The 19,939-nt window shown below is 37.9% G+C and overlaps 1 protein-coding gene across 1 annotated transcript; it reads left to right on the top strand.

Annotated features, from left to right (window-relative positions):
• Positions 1-9,543: 9,543 nt before the first annotated feature.
• LOC148837872 (protein shisa-like-2B) lies at positions 9,544-16,863 on the top strand. The gene is made up of 3 exons (XM_088911986.1): positions 9,544-9,734; positions 15,575-15,729; positions 16,724-16,863. The coding sequence occupies exons 1-3, from the start codon at positions 9,544-9,546 to the stop codon at positions 16,861-16,863; spliced, it is 486 nt and encodes a 161-aa protein (XP_088768112.1).
• Positions 16,864-19,939: the final 3,076 nt, after the last annotated feature.

The following is a 19,939-nucleotide window of genomic DNA, read 5'->3' as shown; positions in this document are numbered from 1 at the left end:
CTGGCTGCTGTAGCATTACAGGTTTTCAGAACATGCCACTTCCCTGCTGTCCATCACAGGGATTAATTTATGCAGCTGGGTTAATTCGAACAACTGGGATAAAGTACCTCTCTCAAGGCACAAGAGCTGTGTTTGTGGCAGGGACTTGAACCTGTGACCTGGCAGTTAAGAGTCCAGAGTCCTCACATCCTACTTTGTTCCATCCCCTGCGGAATACATATCATCCTGATAAATAACTTGTCTTCCTTGTTGAGGTCTAGTCTAGCCTAAAGTATGTATATGATTCACTGGTAAGTATTCACAAAAACCACAGCAATTGTGCCTTCTGACTAATATGACAATTGTATAATACTTCTCCTTCTGACCAAGTTAAAATTACTGAGGCTGATTTGCTTTGATTTATTATGTTTTATTGACAAATGTCTTTATTGTCAGTTGATAGTGACTCCTTCTGTTATAGAAGATGGTTAAGAATCACTGGAATATACATTCAATAAGGAAATGATGATGCCAAGATAGTTAACTGTTGAGGTTATGTTAAAGGAGAATAGAACTGCAGGCCACTAGCTTCGGAAGGTTTATCACTGTATCTGGCCTATTGCTTCCTTTACAAATCCTGAACGAAGGTAAGCTGCTATAAGTCATCAAAAACTTCTTTGTTGTTCGGCACTAAGGCACTAATTTAATAAGATTTAAAAAAATATCTGTCAAGAAAGAGTTATTATGCAACCAAAGTTCAGATCCTCTATGAGCACAATCATATGAAAATTGATGGAATTCTCCTATTCCATGAGAATGAATGCAGAATTAGACTGCTTGTGTGATACATGAAACCTCATTACTCTTGATAGCAAGGAGAGGATGGGTCGCATTGTGTCAGCTCCTGACTTTAATTCCAGCACATCCTAGATGTCAGCAGGAGCATGACGTGAATCCTCAGTCCTTCTCCTTCTCCAGATACTTCTTTCTAATTCACTCTTTTTATTCCAATCGTTGTTTTTCTTATCTGATCTTTAATGAAGGGTATCACTGGCACGCTTGCTACTCTTTTTTGCTTTTGTCAGCCTAGTAACATTCTACACGGTCCTGCTCCTCATTAAATTGAAGGACAGAGGACAGAACCTCAGACTGGCTCCAATGCTAATAATTTTGCTTGTTTCAGTGACGTTCAAACACTTGTAACCTATTTCTTTTGATTAGTATGTATTTAAAACCAAGAACAGGAGGTACGTCATTACCTAAAGAGTATGAAACAAGCTACCTAGCCATGTAGCTGAAGCCAATAGTTTGGCTTCTTTCAAGAAATAGCTGAATGAGGTCCTTAGATCAAATAAGTGTTATCTACCAAATGGAACAGATGGACCTAATTGTTTCCTCTCATTTCTTTTGTGTTCTTCTGTGAACTGTAAACCATTCATGTACAAAAGGATATCATGTAAAAATTTAATATAACCACATCCTTTTAGAAAATATAATGTTATATAATAATGAAAATATAATATAAAAATATAATGTCAGGGTAGCATTCGAAAATAAACTAAAAAGGTAAAAAGGTAAAGCGTTACCCATTTTTTGTGAAACTTATGGTACCTTATTTTGTCACCTGAATAGCCAAAGATCATGGTGACCAAAGCTGTACTAATTTTTAGCTCCCACTAAAATGAATTGCTGATAAATCATAAGGTTAATCTTATCTTAAGAACTGATTCCTGAAGAATCTCACAAAGTGACAGCTGTGGAAAACTGGTATGCAGCTTACCTCCCAATTTAATAGTTAGAGACTGAAGAAGTCAGTCAGGAGTTTGAAAAGCAAGGTTTTTTTATTTTATTTGGGTTTATTTATACTGTAAACAAACTACACTACTGTATACAGTAGCTGCTTTGTGTGTTTTAACCAGACCTACCTGCCGAAATTCCTGTTTTAAGATACCTCGCACCAGCTAGTGTCACATATGGTGGCAATGCGATAGAACATAACCTTGTTTGGACTGTGATCTGATTTGATTGATTAACTGACTTAAAACATAGGTGCAATATAAATTCGGGAGAAGGCTCAGATCCTAATCTCTAACACAGCTTGCCTACCCACCTAGGTCTCGCACCCAGTGCTTCCCAAAGCGCATCTCTCTCGTATCCCTCCCTATGTAGGCTCACTTAATGACCTACCTATGAGTGCCCCAGTCATTATTGAATTTTTATGTTCTGATATCACTGGGTTAATGATTTACTGGGTTAATTAACCTCCTTTGATAATCTATATATAGCCTTTGCCAGGTTATAGCTGAAGCACAACAAAAGAATACCCCTGGTTTCAAACCTTCAGAAGAGGGAAATCAATCTAATTCCTTAAGTTCGTTTGGTGAAAGATTTCACGAGCTTTTAAAATGGAAATGATGTTGTTTTCTGCTTCTAGCCATGACATCATTCTTCCTTGTGAAGATAATGGGTGACGCCCTTCAGTATGGATTCAGCCAGTGTGTGTCTGTGAGCTCTAGAGCCATCACACTAATGATGTCATTCCCATTATTTATAATTGGAGCCTCCTGGCTGTCCTGGCAACCAGTCCAGAGGAGGCTTTTACTACAGTATGTCTTTGTGGCAAAGTGGCTCTGATCTCAAATCTTAGCAAAGGCATATAATTTGCTCTTTTATTAGTGCCTACCTTACTGCAATGCATTTGTTTTAGACTAGATTTTTCCCTGGGGTATTTATAATGCTAGACCTTTAATCTACAGAAATATTTAATCGCTAGTTGTCACAAATGATTTTGTAGATCTGTAAATTGCAGCATGAAACAAGTGTTACAGATATGATCATATCTAGTACAATGTACTGTAAGTGTAGTGAAGCTGAAGCACAGTGTCAGGAGAAATGTGGGCTCGCAGAACCTCAGGCTGCTCCAGGGCAAACCTGTCTGCTTGTTTCAGTGACATGTTAACACTTGTAACCAATTCCTCTTGATAATTAGTACACACAAACATTACTTAACATTATCATTTTCCTCACCACGTACATTCATCGGGTATCTTTTGCATGAAATAACATCTTGCATGACCTGCAGTGGACCTGAGCAATGTTTTTCACTTTTAAAAAAATGGCAACATACGGGATGTTGCATGACAACCTAACCCCATGGATGGAATAGGAATAAAAAACAATCATGAAACTATATTTTGAAAGTATAACCCCACCCCTTTCTGATACACTTTTATGTGACTATCAGCAGATCAAACCTAACAGACATTGAGATGTGCCTTTCCTGGTCTGTACTGTAGCCTATTCCAGCACTCGAGAGGCACAGAAGCTTGTAAGCTTTCAGTCCACTTGAGTTTGCAGTTGATGATTTGGTTAAACTCATTGTTTAATGAATATGACTCAACATACTACATATTATCGATTGAAGCCAAGTTTAAAAAGAGGTTCTTTTATCTTCTTTAAATGCATAAGGTTTCACCTTTGATTCTCAAAATGAAAATCTTTAATATTTCCAGAATTGGCAAAACAAACCAGTTTTTGTAAAAATTATTTTCTTCTTTGCCCTCGCGCCATGTAATAATTTCATTTCTTGAGAAATAAACTCAAGAAATTCTTGAAACTAAAACCATCTATGATATTAAAAACAAATTTGACATAGGCATTCAGTCAGCATGTGACCAAAACAAATGCTGGAATTCTTGCTTTGAAATTAGTTTTTCCCTTAGCTATGAAGAACAGTAAAAAAAAAAGATTGCTTCAATCTGTGCAGCTCTAATAAGATGACTACTCTAGTGTACGGTTATGACTAAAAATATTCACAGCATGAATATACACATGAAAGCTGAAGTTTTTCTTTTCCTTTATTTTCTTGAACATGATTATCATGTGGGTGGCATGGTGGAGCAGTGGTTAGCATTGCTGCCTTGCCCTGCTTTCAATGCATGGGGTGCTGTCCGTGTGGAGTTTATATGTTCTCCCTGTGTTTTCAGGGGTTTCCTCTGGGTGCTCCAGTTTTCTTCCACAGTCCAAAGACATTCTGGCAGGTTAATTGGCTTCTGGAAAAATTAGACCTGTTGTGAGTGTGTGTGTGTTTATGTCTCTGTGCACCTGCAATTGACAGGTGTCCCATCAAGAGTGAATCCTGACTTGTGCCTGTTGCTTTCTGGGATAAGCTATGGCCCCACTGCGGCCCTGTATTGCATAAGGCAGTTAGAAAATGGGGTGATGGATGGATAATTATTATGTTAGGGACTAAAATGCAGATCCTATATTATAACACAAGCATTGGTGGAAATGTTACATTTCAATACATTCAATTTTCTATACATTTTGTCATGTGGTCAAAGTCTTTGTCTCCTAAGCCTGTATCTGTCTGCAAAAACTAAGGAGGTTGAAGGAAAAACAAAAAAGAAAAACCTTTTATCCTCCGAAATTCATTTCAAGTGATAAAACAGAATGATTACACAAATGCTCAAAAATCGGTTTGACCTGAACAACTGTCACATACTCCATAAAGATGGTTTAGTATTTTACTTTATATAACTATGTCTTCTCCAGTTATACGTAAATGGCATGACCAGAGCAAAGCCATTTACCAAATTGATTTTATTCACTCCTGTCGCTGAGGAGTCACTCACTTTCTATTTAGCTGTTTTTGCAGGTTCCTGTTAAACCCTGATTGAGTTCTTCTCATCAGTGCATCTGGAAATCAGACTTCCTGTGAATTTTTCCTTTATCAGCCCTTGGGAACAGATGGGTTCTTGTTCACTTACACTTGATTATAGTATTACAGCTGGATATAGTCACATCACTGGATGGCATGTTAAAGCTCTCCTCATCCAGGCTGAATTTAATTAATTTGTATATAAATTCCATGCAGTGCCCTGCATAAATATTCATGTCCCTTTTCTATGGAAACCAGAAATAGTGTAGGTGCACAAAACCACTGTGTTAAGACATGCAATTAGTTGAATGTCCTCTGTCTGTCTACAATAATAGCGGTTCTCAAACTTTGAGAATAAATTCACCTGTCTCTGTCAATCAATTTTAAAAAAAGATTCAACCATCTAATCCAAACCAGAACAACTCAGAGCTGTAGAAAGGAACAGATTCGGAGAAGAGCATATCACCACTGGTGAGGAATTTTCAACTTCTCCAGCTAATCTGCTGTTTATGGAGTTTTTTATCTTACTATGAGAAGAGGAGTGCTGTATTTCAGCAGTGGATGAAGAGGGTCCTTCATATTCATTAAATACTTTGGGATAGTTTGAGATGGAATGTACTGTATAAACATAAGCAATTTTTATTATTGTTCAATTTAATTCAATTTATTTTTATATAGCGCCTTTCACAACAAAGTTGCCCCAAGGCACTTAACAAAGCTGTGTGACAATACATGACATTACAACACAATAAACAATTATATACTGTATGGTTCTTGACAGGTGTTTTGCTTTCATCCCACAGTCCCCAAGACAGAAGTCAGGTTAGCTGTTGTCATTAGGTGGCCCATGAGTGCTCTGTGAATTGGCACTCTGTGCTGTACTCCCTACCTGAGGCTATGACTCAATAAGCTGTTAATGGAAATGAATGGATTATGATTGTTTACAGTATGTATACAACACCAGCATTTACTAAATACTTTCATGTAGAAGGAAGAAAGAAAACTCAAAATTACATATTTTGTGTGTTGAAATCTGTGAACTACGTCAGGATAAATACCCTTGATGTTTGACAGATTGAAAGCACCAGAGACCTTATTTAATCTTTTTCTAAAGAAAAATGATATGGTTGTTGCATTTGTTTGCTTTACTGCACCCCAGTATGTCCATTACTCTTTGTTATGATGATACAACTCATACATGAATTATATCTAACAAGAAAAGATTCAATCCCCAAACTTGGTTAGATAATATCATATCAGGTATAGAGCTCTGAATAGAGCTCTGTCACACTAACATAGAAAACAAATGACAAAACAACAATCATGACATATCAGCCCTCCACACTACATCTAGTGACTACAAGTCTTGCAGAATGAGACATTTTAATTTCATAGTAGATTTTAGCTGTATTGATCCAATAGTATTTGAGCGTAAAGTAGTCAAGAACCATCAAAACACAAAATGCTCACGTACGTTTGTGCAGTCAATAACTATAAAAGAGCTTTGTAAAGTGTTTCTTCTTTCTTGCCTGTTCAGCACTCTGAAGAGTTTTGTACTTATTTATACAGATGACCATTGCTGATACTTTGACAAAGTAATGACCGTTAATATATAATAAATTATAATAAATTCGACATATTCTGTTAATAGCTGTAGTTTAAGGTGGTGCTTAGGGTTCTGCACTTGTTACTAGGAGATTGTGGGTTCAAATCTCACTTCAGGTATTGCTGTTATTGTCCTGCTGCCATATTGGCCCCAAACCTGGTTCAGCTGAGAACTGCGACATAGAAGGGTGTAACGAGGCAGGTATGCAGCTTGAAAAGGCAGGAAGGTTTATTGTCCTCTAGATTATAAGAGTGTACTGTTCACCAGGGAGAGATAAGGAAGGAGACTGAAGGTACAGAGAGAAAGGGGGAGCACAGCCTCCCATAATTTGCCATGCTGTCAAAAGAAGGAGAAAAGTAGGGGTGCTGCCCTTATATAGGGTGTAGAGGGGGAGGGGAAGCTTGTAGGAGAAGTTCAAAGGGCAAAGGCCAATAGAGGGGAGCTGAATGCTACAATATTGAAGTATATGTATTGTACATGTTTTTCATTGGTTAGAAATTTCCTGTATCCCTGTGTTTTCATACTGTAGGTATACTAGTTCAGACCATGTCAAACCAGTGCAAAGCCTGATCTCAATGATGAGACAGCGTAACTGTACAACCTTATTCAGAGACCCACCCACAGCTCCTCGTGCACACTTATGCCTCTTATTTTCAGTCCTGAATGCTAACTCTCTTAATTTGGGGTTCTGTCTATGGCTGTCTTTAGCTCTGTGTCCTCTGAGTTAATTTTATCGGTTCCTTTCAAGGTTTTGTTCACTTGTAGCTACCTTTGTTCAAGACTTTAATCTACCGGTGTACAACATTGGTGACGAAACAGCCTATAAAATCTGGATGTGGAATCTGGAAAAACAAAGTGTGTGAGGGCTTGCGAAAGGTACAGCCACCCTCCCAGGTGGGGGCTGTCCCTTGAGTGGCATCAGAATGATGAAAGATGAGCACCATCACCTGGCTCATCAGTAAAATGCATTGGGTAACATTAAATCCCTGAAGAGGTTGGTAACAGGTAGTTTGGCTTGATACAATTTCTTTTGCTATCATTGCATTCAAAGCACATAATCCTGAGTGTTTGAGCATGATGCGTTGAGTACATTGTTTTTGTTTAAGTGACTTTTATTTAGAAATCTTACATCGTGCGTAGCTGGTGATAAGCATAAGCAGAGATGACTTTTCTAATATTTTTCCATCCGTGCAACAATGAGCTCCAAGCATAGAGCAGGTGCTGAATGTAAGACAAAGCCCTGTAGCATTAACAATCAAGCACAACTCCACGTCTCAAGGTAAAACCATACAAACGATATTTAGTTAAATAAGATTGTTTAAAATGTTTAAAATGATAGGTAAATCAGGATAAGAGTGAGTGGCAGTTTAGAGTAAATCTAGTTTAAAAATGTTTGTGTACTTATATGGTAATGGATACAAGTGAAACTGTTAGTCTAACCTATGGTCCCAAAACCCGACATATATTGCGGACCCCCTGTATGCACTACCTTCTTTATTTTATATATTCTAGATGATTTTATTTATATTTATATGTGAATTACATTGCAAATGCTCATGATTAACGTGCAAAGACTGAAAGCAAAGACACTTTCCAATTATTTGCTCTGAATTCGGAAACGTGGTTTCCCAGTCAGGGAAGTAATTTATAATTAAACAATGAAACTTTTCAAAATGTATCCACATGCTGCATTTCACTTCAGTTAGTTACAGGCAGCTCAAGATGTGCCAACTGGTGCAACTATTAACCAATCTGACTATTCATAAACCATCAAATTCATGAGAAACTTCTCAGCCTTCCAAGTCCTCCTGGGTGTCTGAGTGTCCCCCAGCCTCCATCCACTTTATGGCTTTGTCATTGAACAGTCAGAAGGCAGGGTTACCTAGGAAGCATAAGAGCAAATGACATGTTCCAATATCCTGCCACCAGAGCTCACCCAAACCAAGAGCAAGTACTTCCACACCTTGTTAACTCATCACCATGCCTCCCCTTCAGCCTATTTAAACCCTTCTCCCTGTTTATTCACTGCTCAGTATTGGTTTAGACCTTGTGAACTACAGGCATACTATTGTGATACCTTCTTTGGAATCCTTCCTGACTTTTTGCTAAAGTTTTGGAATGTGTCTTGGACTCCCTTTGTGAAGTTTTTCCTAGTTTTTTGCCTTCTTGACCCTTTTGGTAGTCTTTGTCCACGACCTTGGATTTCCCTGTTGCTTACAATAAGTGTTTTGTGATACCCTGCCTGCATAGGGTCCATCCCTTTGCTAATCGCTGCTCAGCAGCATAACATGACAGAAATGCCCAAGCACTGTCTAGGTGTTGGTTATTCTGCTTGTACTGTCTGGATGCACTACCACGGCAGTAGAGCTTGGAGGGCATCGGACACTTCATCTTCAGGAACCTTCCGTTTTTTCTAAGTGCTTTATCCAATTCAGGGTTAGGGGGGATCCGGAGTCTAACCCAGCAAGAAACAGTCGCAAAGCAGGATACACCCAGAAAAATCCCACACTCTTACACACACACACAGACACAAACATGCACACAATTTCCACTGAAACCAACTAATTAACCTATCAGTACTGTATGTCTTTGGACTGTGGGAGAAAACTGGAGCACCCAGAGGAAACCCATGCAAATGTGGGGAGAATACAAACTCCATGCAGATACCACTCCATCTCTGGAATTGAACCCAGGACCCCAGTGCTGCAAGGGAGTAATGCTAACCACTGTGCCACCCCACTAGCAATCTCATAGCGCCAAGTAAGTCTTTTCTTTAGTTTTTGTGTTCTGTTCCTTGTAAAAAAATATATATTTTCGTGACCAGCACTGACTTACTGTACAATTATACCTTACTCTGCAATTTAATTATTCACTCATAATTGGCTGCAGTAATCTGGTAACAAAAGTGCAGTTTGTGTTAAACTGCAATGGGACAGAAGAAAATGCCAGTAATGTAAATACTAAAGGTATTCTGATTAATGACAAAGTCTTGAGATCAGCGTTACAGTTGCTTAGGCATGCTAGCATTGTGAGTAGTTAGCTAGGTCTTGACTCTTTGTCCATGGCCTTGAGTTTGAGTCTGCTTTATCATCAACAGAAAGAGCCACCTCCCTCATGACAAAGCATGAAGCCCACCTCCTTAGTGTCATCATAGTTACCTGCTGTGGATAAAACTCAGACCCTGTTAGTCAGAAGCAGAGCCCTGCATAGGAGACGTGGGAGAGCATATCTCTGCTTATCCCCCCCGGAGACTGTCCTTGATGCTATTTTCTCAGTGCCTGGCTCCACTGCGCTCACAATGACAGAAGAGCCCCACATATGCAAGAGCTATTACACTACAGACGTCAAGTATGTGGAGAGCTTTGCGTGCCCACGAGACCCGGAGAACTCTGAACTGGTGTACTGCTGTGGCTTTGAAGACATGAAATACTGTTGCAGCGAGCCAGGCAATTACTTCCCTTACAAGCATGCATATATGTGGACCCTGAGGTAAGCTTCTCTTTCACAAAATTGTATGCACGCTGTGAGGGTGGCTGTAAGACTTTATTCAAGGAAAAAAAAAAAACAATTAAAAGTAGTGCTCTTATATGAAATGTTTTCAGAATTCAGATTAATAAAGTTTGGCTACACTTCCATAGTGTTCTGTACTACATTAAAATATTAGCTGATGCCATTACCTTTTTGTGTTATCAACCAAAGAAAGAGGGGAAACAATATTGTGCTATATGTGGTGCAGTAAATTTCCATCAGGTAAAAGACGGGAAATTATTTAAGGACTTTTCTATGTCTGTTATCAGAATTAGTTTTGAAACATTGTGAACTGAACAAAATGGTCTAACAATCCAAATGTTTAAGAAATACATTATTATGTATAAGAGCACATTGAACATTTAAAAGGAAGAAAGCTGTTTTAAATATTTGTTTCTGGAAAAATGAACAAAAACTCCCTTTAAATCACTGGTGGCTTATTTATAAACAATTTGTTGCATAGTGCCGTGACAGATTTTGTCCATATTTTCACATTCCATAGTGTACTTTATTTGTGAAAACAAACAATAGATTTTCTATTTCAGGCTTTAGTTATTTCATACTACTCTGTTTTTGTCTTCATTCAGAAGGTAAAATAAATCTCATGTGACAATTTTATGTATTTAAAGAGTTCCTGTTTTTTTTTACAATTTCTCATATACCTCTAAAGAAGGAATGATCTCTGAAAGGCGGTTATACTTTTTATCCTTATTCTTTCCAAAAATTGTGATGTGTTAACAACCGTATTACATTACATTACATTGCAATACTAACTATAAGTTCTTCTTTAATAATTCTTTACCATATGATTATCTATTTATGCTAATATTTTCAGCAATGTAATGCAATATATCTTAAACATGATACTAAGTAAATTGTAATGTTATTAAAATACATGAAGTGTATAACTTGGTTAGGTGTATAATTTCTGTATTGTTAGAATTTTTAATTTGCATCATTTGTCTTTTTTAAAATTAAAGGAATTGTATTATTGAGATGAACTGGAAATATCATTTTTGATGGTATTAATATACAGTTTTCAGATTGTCTTAGTCTTTTAAGTACTATTTATATATATTTAATAGTACTGCATGCAACACATCAATCATCACTGTTTTTCAGATGCAATTAAAGGAGACAAGGCATAAGAGCTGTCGATTTGTAAATGAAAAACAATTCTTTAGAGAGAGCGGTATAATTAAATTATTTTACCTTTCTGAGAACAGTGAGCTTTTGGATGGGTCTAAAAACCTGAATTGTCTCAGGTGGGTCTCGATCTGAGGGAATTAGACAAAATGAAAAATTGAAAGGATGGACACTGCTAAAATACCTTCGTTGTTACAGCGGGAAAAGCCTTCTAAAAGCATTTGAAAAAAATCAAATAAACAAGTCTAAGAATAGAAACCCCCAAAATAGATGCAATTGAAAATCAGTGAATAAAGCCAAGAAGAAATGTATGGTGAACAAATAGAAGACGGAGAGTAATGTGTCAACAGCACTGAAGGTCTGGATTCCAATATAGATATGGACATTTAAAAAATCAATAATGATTTTAGCTTGTCACTAAGTAACTTAGTTTTAGATTTGTATTTATCATTTATGTTGTATGAATGAAGTTGCTCAGAATTTGATTTAGAAATAAAGGAGTACAGGGCTGATTTAGCTAAATCAGGAGAAGAACTCATGCCATGCCCTGTTGGATGTCCTGTAATCCAGGCTTCACTAGTATGATCCCATTAACCAGCTGTGACCAAGATTGCTCAAGCACAGTCAGGGCTTGCAATTCAGGGACTTCTATGACATGCTTGGCACCTGTCAACTGGTGCTGCTGTTGCGAGAGATGCATGAACTGTGCAATCAGAGGGAACTTTCTTGAAAGCACTGGCTGAAAAATGGTGGATGGCTTGGCAGTGTGCATTTAGGAGGAAGGTGAGCAGAGTCCTCATCTCTCACAGCCCATTGGTAGCTCTGAAGATTGGCACATGCAGCTTTGAAGGCACATTAGAATATTCGTTCCTTTGGACATATTTCACCCTGTAAGTAAAACAAAAGTGAGAGGAATATGTTGAACACTTGTTAATTACAAGATTAGGTTCCCTGTTTTTCCATTTTTTTCCCTAATATGCCTTGTTTTCAGTAGCAATCACTGATCAAAGGTAACTCACAAGTAAGACTGTCACCCCTTGTTTCCTGCAACATTAGATTAAAAACAGCACTAATTTGAGCATGTATGCCATAAGAATCTATGTATTTAGAAAAATGATTTTTCCCCCCACAATAACGTATGCTGAATAAAAGTTCACAGCAATGAATTAATCCCACGAAAATGCACATGTTGCCTGATTCAGTCTGTTGAAAGATTCTTCTCACCTCACCCATCATGGTACTAAAACAATGTGTAAATGAAAAGAAAATGAAAAGGCAGGAAACGTAACCTTACAATTAACACATTTTCACAGTTTCTACTTTTTTTACCAGAAGTGTTAACATGTGTTTAAAGAATAATAGGACAGGCAGAAATCCTCTTAAGAAGGGAGTGTACCTCAGCCACCACTGCTGTAACCATTTTAATTCCATCTGTTTCCCACAGAGACTCCTGCAGCAGAGATCCCGATCCCAGTCCTAAAGAACTCCAGGTTCCCGGTTTTCTCGCCAGCCAAAATCTTCACTGAATTGCACCCTTCACTGAACAAACAAGTTGTGCTTGACTGCAATGTTCCCTCTAATTCTTAATGGCCTGTGTGCGCAAAAAGTTGTGCAACTTTTTTCCCCAGCGACAAAAATTTGTGTGCACTAAATTTAGTGTATGTTGACTTGTAAACATGAAATTATTTTTTGTTAATATAATCATTCTCATAGAAGCATAGAGATCCAAAAGACCGGGACAGCGATTCAACGAGCCCAGTCATAGAGATTGAGTGTGGAGCGATCATGAGCAGTGAGGTATGAGACTATGAGAGCATAGATATCGAATATGGAGTAGGGGTAATAATGCACACAGCCAAGTTGGGCCTCTCGCGGCCAGTCTCATTTGGTCAATTTAGCAGTTTTCAATTAACGACCGTGTTTATTTTATTATCATATTTGTTTTGGAATTTAATTTTTTGTGCGCAGTTCAATTTCTTATGTGTGCTGATTTCATGACCTGTGTGCGCATGCACATGCTCACAGCTTAGAGGGAACATTGTGGGACAGCACTTTCTTTACCAGACATTTGGAGATATTAAAAGGCTTATGGAATGCAATAGTTAAAAGGCACCCTTTTAACACATGCAAAAATGCACCCAATTCTTAAACACATTTAAGAATTGAAAACAATTAAAGTAGTCAGTTTATTAGGTCACTTAAAGTTTAGTATGTAACTTGGAGAGTGGCTGGAACAAAAACTTGGAATGTGGATCTCCAGGCCTGGGAGCCCCTTGTCTACAGATCACATCTGTCTAGTGTAAAAACCCAAAGTGATATTCTTCTGGATTTCCCTTCAAAAACAAACTTCATTGATATAATCAGATGTTTTGCTACAATCATTTTTGTCAGATGTCAGTTCACTGTTAATGAAAAATACCTATAATAGTCTTTGTAGACTTTGAGCAATTGGGTTTATTGCACTTAAGTTCATATTTCTATTAAATATTAAGCTATGTGTTTTTTAAATGGAATGCCATGGGTATATCTTAACTAAATTGTACTTTTATTTTAAATGTGTATGTACTGTAGTCTACTGGACACATTCATGCATTATAGAAAAGGATAAGGTTGAAGTTTTGCCATATTATATTTTAAGAAAATATTTTTTATTTAAAAAAAAAATTTATATTTTTAAAGAAATATGGCAAATCCTTTAGGAGATGGATATGAATTTTACAGTGCAAATTTTACAGGATTGTTGTGGCTAGTTGTGTTTTCTGAAACACTGCATGGTTGAAATCAGAGGCACAAGTAAAGCAAAAGTATTCAGACCCTTGCACAGTTTTAACATTTTCTTGCTTAAAAGCTTGCAACCATGACACTTTGAAGTAGCATTTAATATTTGTTATAAACACAATCCACTTCAAACATTCAAAGCAAAATAAACAAAAAGAAGAAACGAGATAATTAATATGAAAGAAAAATGGAAAAGACATCATTGCATAAGTATTTGTCCTGTTTGCACAGGATGAACCACACAATTGGTCAAGCGACCTCTGTTTGTGTGCAATGATAGCCTTATTATTGTCTTTCAGTCAGGTAGTGAATTTCAAGTAAAGACTCAACAATGAAGACCAAGGTGATTTCAAAGCAAGTCAGAGAGAAAGTCATTGAAAAGCATAGATTGGGTAAAGGTGACAAAGAATATATAAGTCATTAACTATCTCTCTGAGCAAAGTCTACTCAATTATCAAAGAAATGTAATGTGAATCTATCTACAGTACGTTGAGCACGTCATCCCTCCAAACTGCATAGGCCAATAAGAAAAACTGGAACGCGTTTGAAAAAACAAATGTCTTTTTTTCAAAGGAAATATCCATGAGTCAACCTTATCTCAGATCCTGCATGGAGTTTGCCAAAGAATTAAACTGACGCTACAAATGTTGCAAAAGGTTTTGTGGTCAGATGGCAAACAATGTTTTAGTCTAAACACAAAGCACTATGTCAGGTGCAAACTCAACACGGTTTTATTGATTTCCAATAAAAACTTTAGATGCAGATTTGTTTTTTTTGGGGGGGGAGGGGGAAGAATATAGCAAAATGTACTTCAGCTCACAAATTCCTTTATTTAAGTTTAAGAAGGTTATTGCAAATGTAATATGGCTAGGAAATTGTGAATGGTATTGCCAAACATCGGTATTCTGAACAAAATATTGATTATGAAGACTACTGATGGGAACCAATGCATTCTCATAAAGACAGTGATGGATTACCTTCAACACATTGTCAAGCACCATGCTAAAATCTATAATGTTTAAAAATATAAAAGCTCTATTAAGTATTTAAATGTATATTCCAGCACATCTCTTCATTGTGGGCACTGTGGTCACACAATGGTTAGCATGGGTGCCTTGCAGCTCTGAGGCCCTGGGTTTGATTCTGGACCTGGGGTGTTATCTGCATGAAGTCTGTATGTTCTGCACGGTTGTGTGGATGTTCTCTGGGTGTGCAGGTTTCTTCCCACAGTTCAAAAACATACTGGTAGGTTAATTGACTTCTGAGGATGTCAGTGTTTGTCTTTATGTGCCCAGTGGCAGACTGGCATCCCATCCAGGTGTATCCTGCCTTGAGCCCATTGTTTGCTGGGATAGACTCCTGCTTCCCCACGACTCTGAATTAGATTAAGTGGTCAGAAAACAGATGGATGGATCTGTTAGTTGTAGCTTATGATGTGCAAAAATCTGAAATCATGTGATATAGAACTTATGCTAGCTGTGAGAGTAAGCCTGATTTTATTTCTTAGAAAAAAATGTACTGACTCCCGATCTTTGTGAAGTTAAAACAAATATCATGGTCGAAACTGGTAGCAGCCTTGAGATTTTGTCTCCTTATTTTATATCAACAAAGAGGTTCTAAACTATAAGCAAAATTGATCCATGACAAAGGAAAAAAATAAAATCAGGGGATCAATTTAAAACTAAAGCACAAATCTATAGATTTTCTCTGTTCTGACTACAAGGTTAATTTCTTTGTCACAGGCAGTAAAGTCCTTGTCTCCTTCAACAAGCACTTGTGTGACCAAGCTCTGTGCCTTTATTCACAATAGCTTCCTCAATGAAGTGTTCTAATGAAATTCACAGATTGTTCTGGGTTGTAATGTCTATTTTGTTCAGTATAGGTGCATTGATTGGATTGGGAATTGCCGCCCTTGTCCTCCTTGCGTTTGTCATCAGCGTGTGCGTGCTGTGCTATCTCTTTCTCCACACCAAGCCACAGAGACTAGACTCTGGACTCAGGCTGCAGAATGTTGACACATCCTCTGTCCAAGGTTGGTTACAACAATGAGCAGCAATTCCATCTGTGTTTCACAGGTTTCTTGCTGAGGTTTCTTGAGGTAGCTGTTCTGCAGAGTTCAACCAGGAGATCTAATGTGTTTAGATTTTCTTGTGGGGATCTAATGTGAAGCGGATGCAAGCAAATTAGAATAAATGTATACGTAAAAAGGGGAACGCCTTCATGGCCTATCTAATATATGTCTATTCTGTTCATTTCCAAATCAGTTTAATAATGGTTATAGTTGAAAAAGCAACATCAGGCCTTTTCATTAACATGCTGAAATTGTTTCTTGAGAAGAGTTAACTGACAGAAATAGAAGAGTATGAGTAATGTGAAATTTATCCAGCTATGAATACAAACCCATAAGCAATAACTGAGCTGTATTTGGGAATTTTGCAGTCTCTTATGTTTTTTATGAAGTAATGAAAGTAATGAAGACAAACTTTCTCTCCAAATAGAGCTTCCAGGCCCAAGAAAGGACATTCATGAGAGACTCACTTGATTGCTGGGATTAGCAACACATTTGAGTGTTTTCACTACTACTAGTAATCCAATGAGAAACATTTATATTGTAGCTTTTGCAATGGCTTCGTTGACAATTTAATTTATTGTACTGGAAACTAGGTAGTCGAATAATGTAATGGTCAAAATACAAAATGTCAAACTCTGCTTAAAAGTTGACATAGGTGGACTATCCTTTATTATTTTTTAATTTGGAATTTCCAAAGGTTTTAGGGCTCAGCTTCTTTGTGTGACTGGCCCACCCACTTGGGAAAGAATGAGACACACAAATGTGACATCCTGTGACACATCCACCTGTAGACCCATTTGTCATCTGGCTCACTACAAGCCCCACAACGCCTGACAGGAGAGTCAACGCCAATTGGAGGAGTGGCATGCCTCTCACTGATGTCACAGCAAGGTTTTCCTGTTTGCCCAGAGAGTCAAGAACTCTCTGTCTCATGGCTTTTCTTTTATATTTATAGATGCTTTGGGGAACAAAAGGAAACAAGGAACCACACACAAGCAACTCTCCCCGAGAGAAGGGTCCTCACCTGGAACTGTGAAAGTCATTCAAGAAAACATGCTGGCTACTGTGACACCGATAGAGGTTACAAGCATCTAGCAACAACTACAGGGATACAAAAGACACTGAACAAAAAAAGGTCTTTCATTTACAATCTCATTTTGATATCCATTTTTGCCTTCTGCTTTTTTCACACATCCACATGAGTAAAAATGGAAGTTCTGTTTTCTTTCATGCCTTTGTCTCTGTAACCACTTATCAGGAGGGAAAATGATTACATTAGCAGAATGGAGAGGCTTTCATAAGTGCTGCTAAGTGGGCTGATCAAAGCTGACATGTATGAACTATGTGGCTTCAGATCTCTCCATAGGGTGAAGACAGTTGGCATCTCCTACACAGAGGTTTTTTGCTCTGGGGGTCTTACCTCACTAAATCCTTGCAAAACATACATGTTGTTTTTAGACAATTCTAAAAATGTTAAAATACTGATTAACTTTAAAACAGAGAGTGTTTGGAATGTCCAAATAATTGCAACAAAAACTGTACAAATCAAAAGCATTCACGTGACACATGATGTGTTATTTTGGAAGGCTGAAGAGAAGAGCTGGCCAGTCAGGTGCCTTTACAGCTATGTGATGTTAGAAAAACCTATACTGTGCATCTGCAGTTATTAAAGATAGTTTGTGTGTTTGTACTTTGGCCTTATTAGCTTTTTTCCTTATTATTGTAATATAATAATATGGCTGTGATTGATAATATTTTCACTTTCAAGTACTTTCAAGTTCTCTAACATTCAGACTTCTCTTATTCCTGTGTTGACAAAATTAAAGTTGTTTCTTGTTTTTCCGCTTTCTTTGAATTCAATGTACTTATTGCACCATAGTATAGCATAGTGAATTTGGTGAAAGAAAGGCTCTAGTATTTTATAAAGCTCTTTTGCCTCTTTATTATCATTTTTATTTAATACAGTTTTTTTTATTATTGTATGTTATTTAAAGAATGTATCCTTACTTTAGACCTCTTGGTAATAGCAAATTATGATACAGTTATTAGCGTGACAGTGTGGTTGGGATGGCGCCATGGCGAACACCGGTAAAAAGTCAACCGGGAAGCAAGCACAGGTGTGAGGTTAGCAGGGACCAAAAATAACACAAAAATAGGTGAAAAATAACAACAAGGCAAAAACAAAAGTGCAGCGCTGTGCTTCGTGACCTCCAGGCTGGGTTTACTGCAGGGACTGTCGGTGTAAACTCCTACCCCCCTTCCAGGGATGTCCCTGCTCGACCCTTTTGGGGGGGTGTCCAGTGTGCCTTTATAGAACCTGCCCAGCTGGGGCTCATCATCTAGAAGCCGGGACAGCTGGTACTACAAAGGCACATTGGTGCTGTGCTTATGAGAGTGGCTTCTGCATCCAGCCTGAAGGATTGTGTTCAACAGAGCAAGGCCTTTGTTCAGAATGAAGGGCAAGAGGCATACCAGAGGTGAGGCAGAAATGAAATTATTAATTTTGAAGACACAATAGAAAATTCATGAATTGGGGAGATTGGCTCAGATTTCAGCTGTTGATACTTTCCTGTTGTTTTTGAAAGAATAGAGGCCTTATTCAAGTGCACCATGAAATAAGTCTAGCAATTACCACGGATGAAAAGACAATGAATCTGCGAGTCTATCATAAGGCAAGTTAAAAACTTGTTTAATATTCATAAATACATTTTGTTTCTAGTTATCAGTTATTCATTAAATTTTTATGTTTATCCATTAGCATTTAGAAATGTTGAAGCAACAGCGAAGTCAGATCCGTCCATCTGTTTTCTAACAGTTTATCCATTACAGGGTGGCATAGGAGCTGGAGCCTATCTCAGCAAGCAACTGGTGCAAGGCAGGATACACCCTGGACATGGCACCAGTCCATCACAGGGCATACACACAGACAAACACTCTCACACCAGGGCCAATTTTTCCAGAAGCCAATTAACCTACAATTAGGTTTTTGGACTGTGGGAGGAAACTGGAGGACCTAGAGGAAACACACGAGAACATAGGGAGAACATAAAGACTCCACACAGATAGTGGAGCTGTTATTGTGCAGCCATTACATATACAAAACTCTACAAAAAATATTCCATTTCAAAAGGTGGCATTTAAACAGGTGGTGTTTAGCAGTTAGTAGCTAGTAACCACTGTCAGTTAATAGACGTGATGTTACACTGAAAAGGCTCATTATACAAGGCGAGCATGTTGCTTTCAGGAGAAGGAAGGAGGAAGCTTTCTCTGACATTAAACAGCCTTATTTACTGAACAAAATACCATATTATGTTAGGCTTAATGTACTTCACATCTCTCACACTGCACCCTCACAAGGCTGAGTTACACACTTATTCATAAAAAGGAACAAGTAATAGGTTTATTCCATGCTGAAAAAAAGAAGAAAGAGAACACAACGTTTCGGCCTTGGAGCCTTCTTCAGGTGTCTTCTTCAGGTGCCACACCTGAAGAAGGCTCCACGGCCGAAACGTTGTGTTCTCTTTCTTCTTTTTTTCAGCATGGAATAAACCTATTACTTGTTCCTTTGCAGCCTACGCATGCTGACGCAGCTACCCACCTATTCATAAAAAGGCTGATTAAAGCTACGGAATCTAAAATATCAAAACAAGGATATTAAATACAAGTGGGTGTATATGTATTATACATTGTGTGTATATAATGTCCAGGATTACCAGCTTATTCATTTGAATAAATAGGATTCTCAGTAATTTTTCAGCACAATCTAAACAGAGTTGAGATTAAAAGGAGCAACAGACGATTATGAGAGTTAAAAAACAGGTGAGCTATTAATATTGATGAATATGGGGTCACTCCAGTGTACATGACAGAGTGAGGAGGATCCAAAAGGTTAAATATACCTGAATGCAGCTACAAGATTGTAAAGGCTGAGCACAACAATCGTGTAAATTAGCTGGAGTAGCTGCTCAGGCTAAGAACCTTTCCTCTGTTCTAACATGAATAGACATCTATACAGTTATCCCTGTAGTTATACATGAATAGAATTTTTCCTTAATGTGTATTTTACAATCTGGACCTGGGGTGGAGTCTGCGTGGAGTTAGTATGTTTTCCCAATGTCTGCATGGGTCTCCTCCAGGTGCTCTGGTTTCCTCCCACAGTCCAAAGACACAG

This window comes from Atractosteus spatula, chromosome 3 (genome assembly GCF_055471065.1).
Source record: "Atractosteus spatula isolate fAtrSpa1 chromosome 3, fAtrSpa1.hap1, whole genome shotgun sequence".
NCBI lineage: Eukaryota > Metazoa > Chordata > Actinopteri > Semionotiformes > Lepisosteidae > Atractosteus > Atractosteus spatula.
This window is presented reverse-complemented; position numbering and strand designations above follow the sequence as displayed.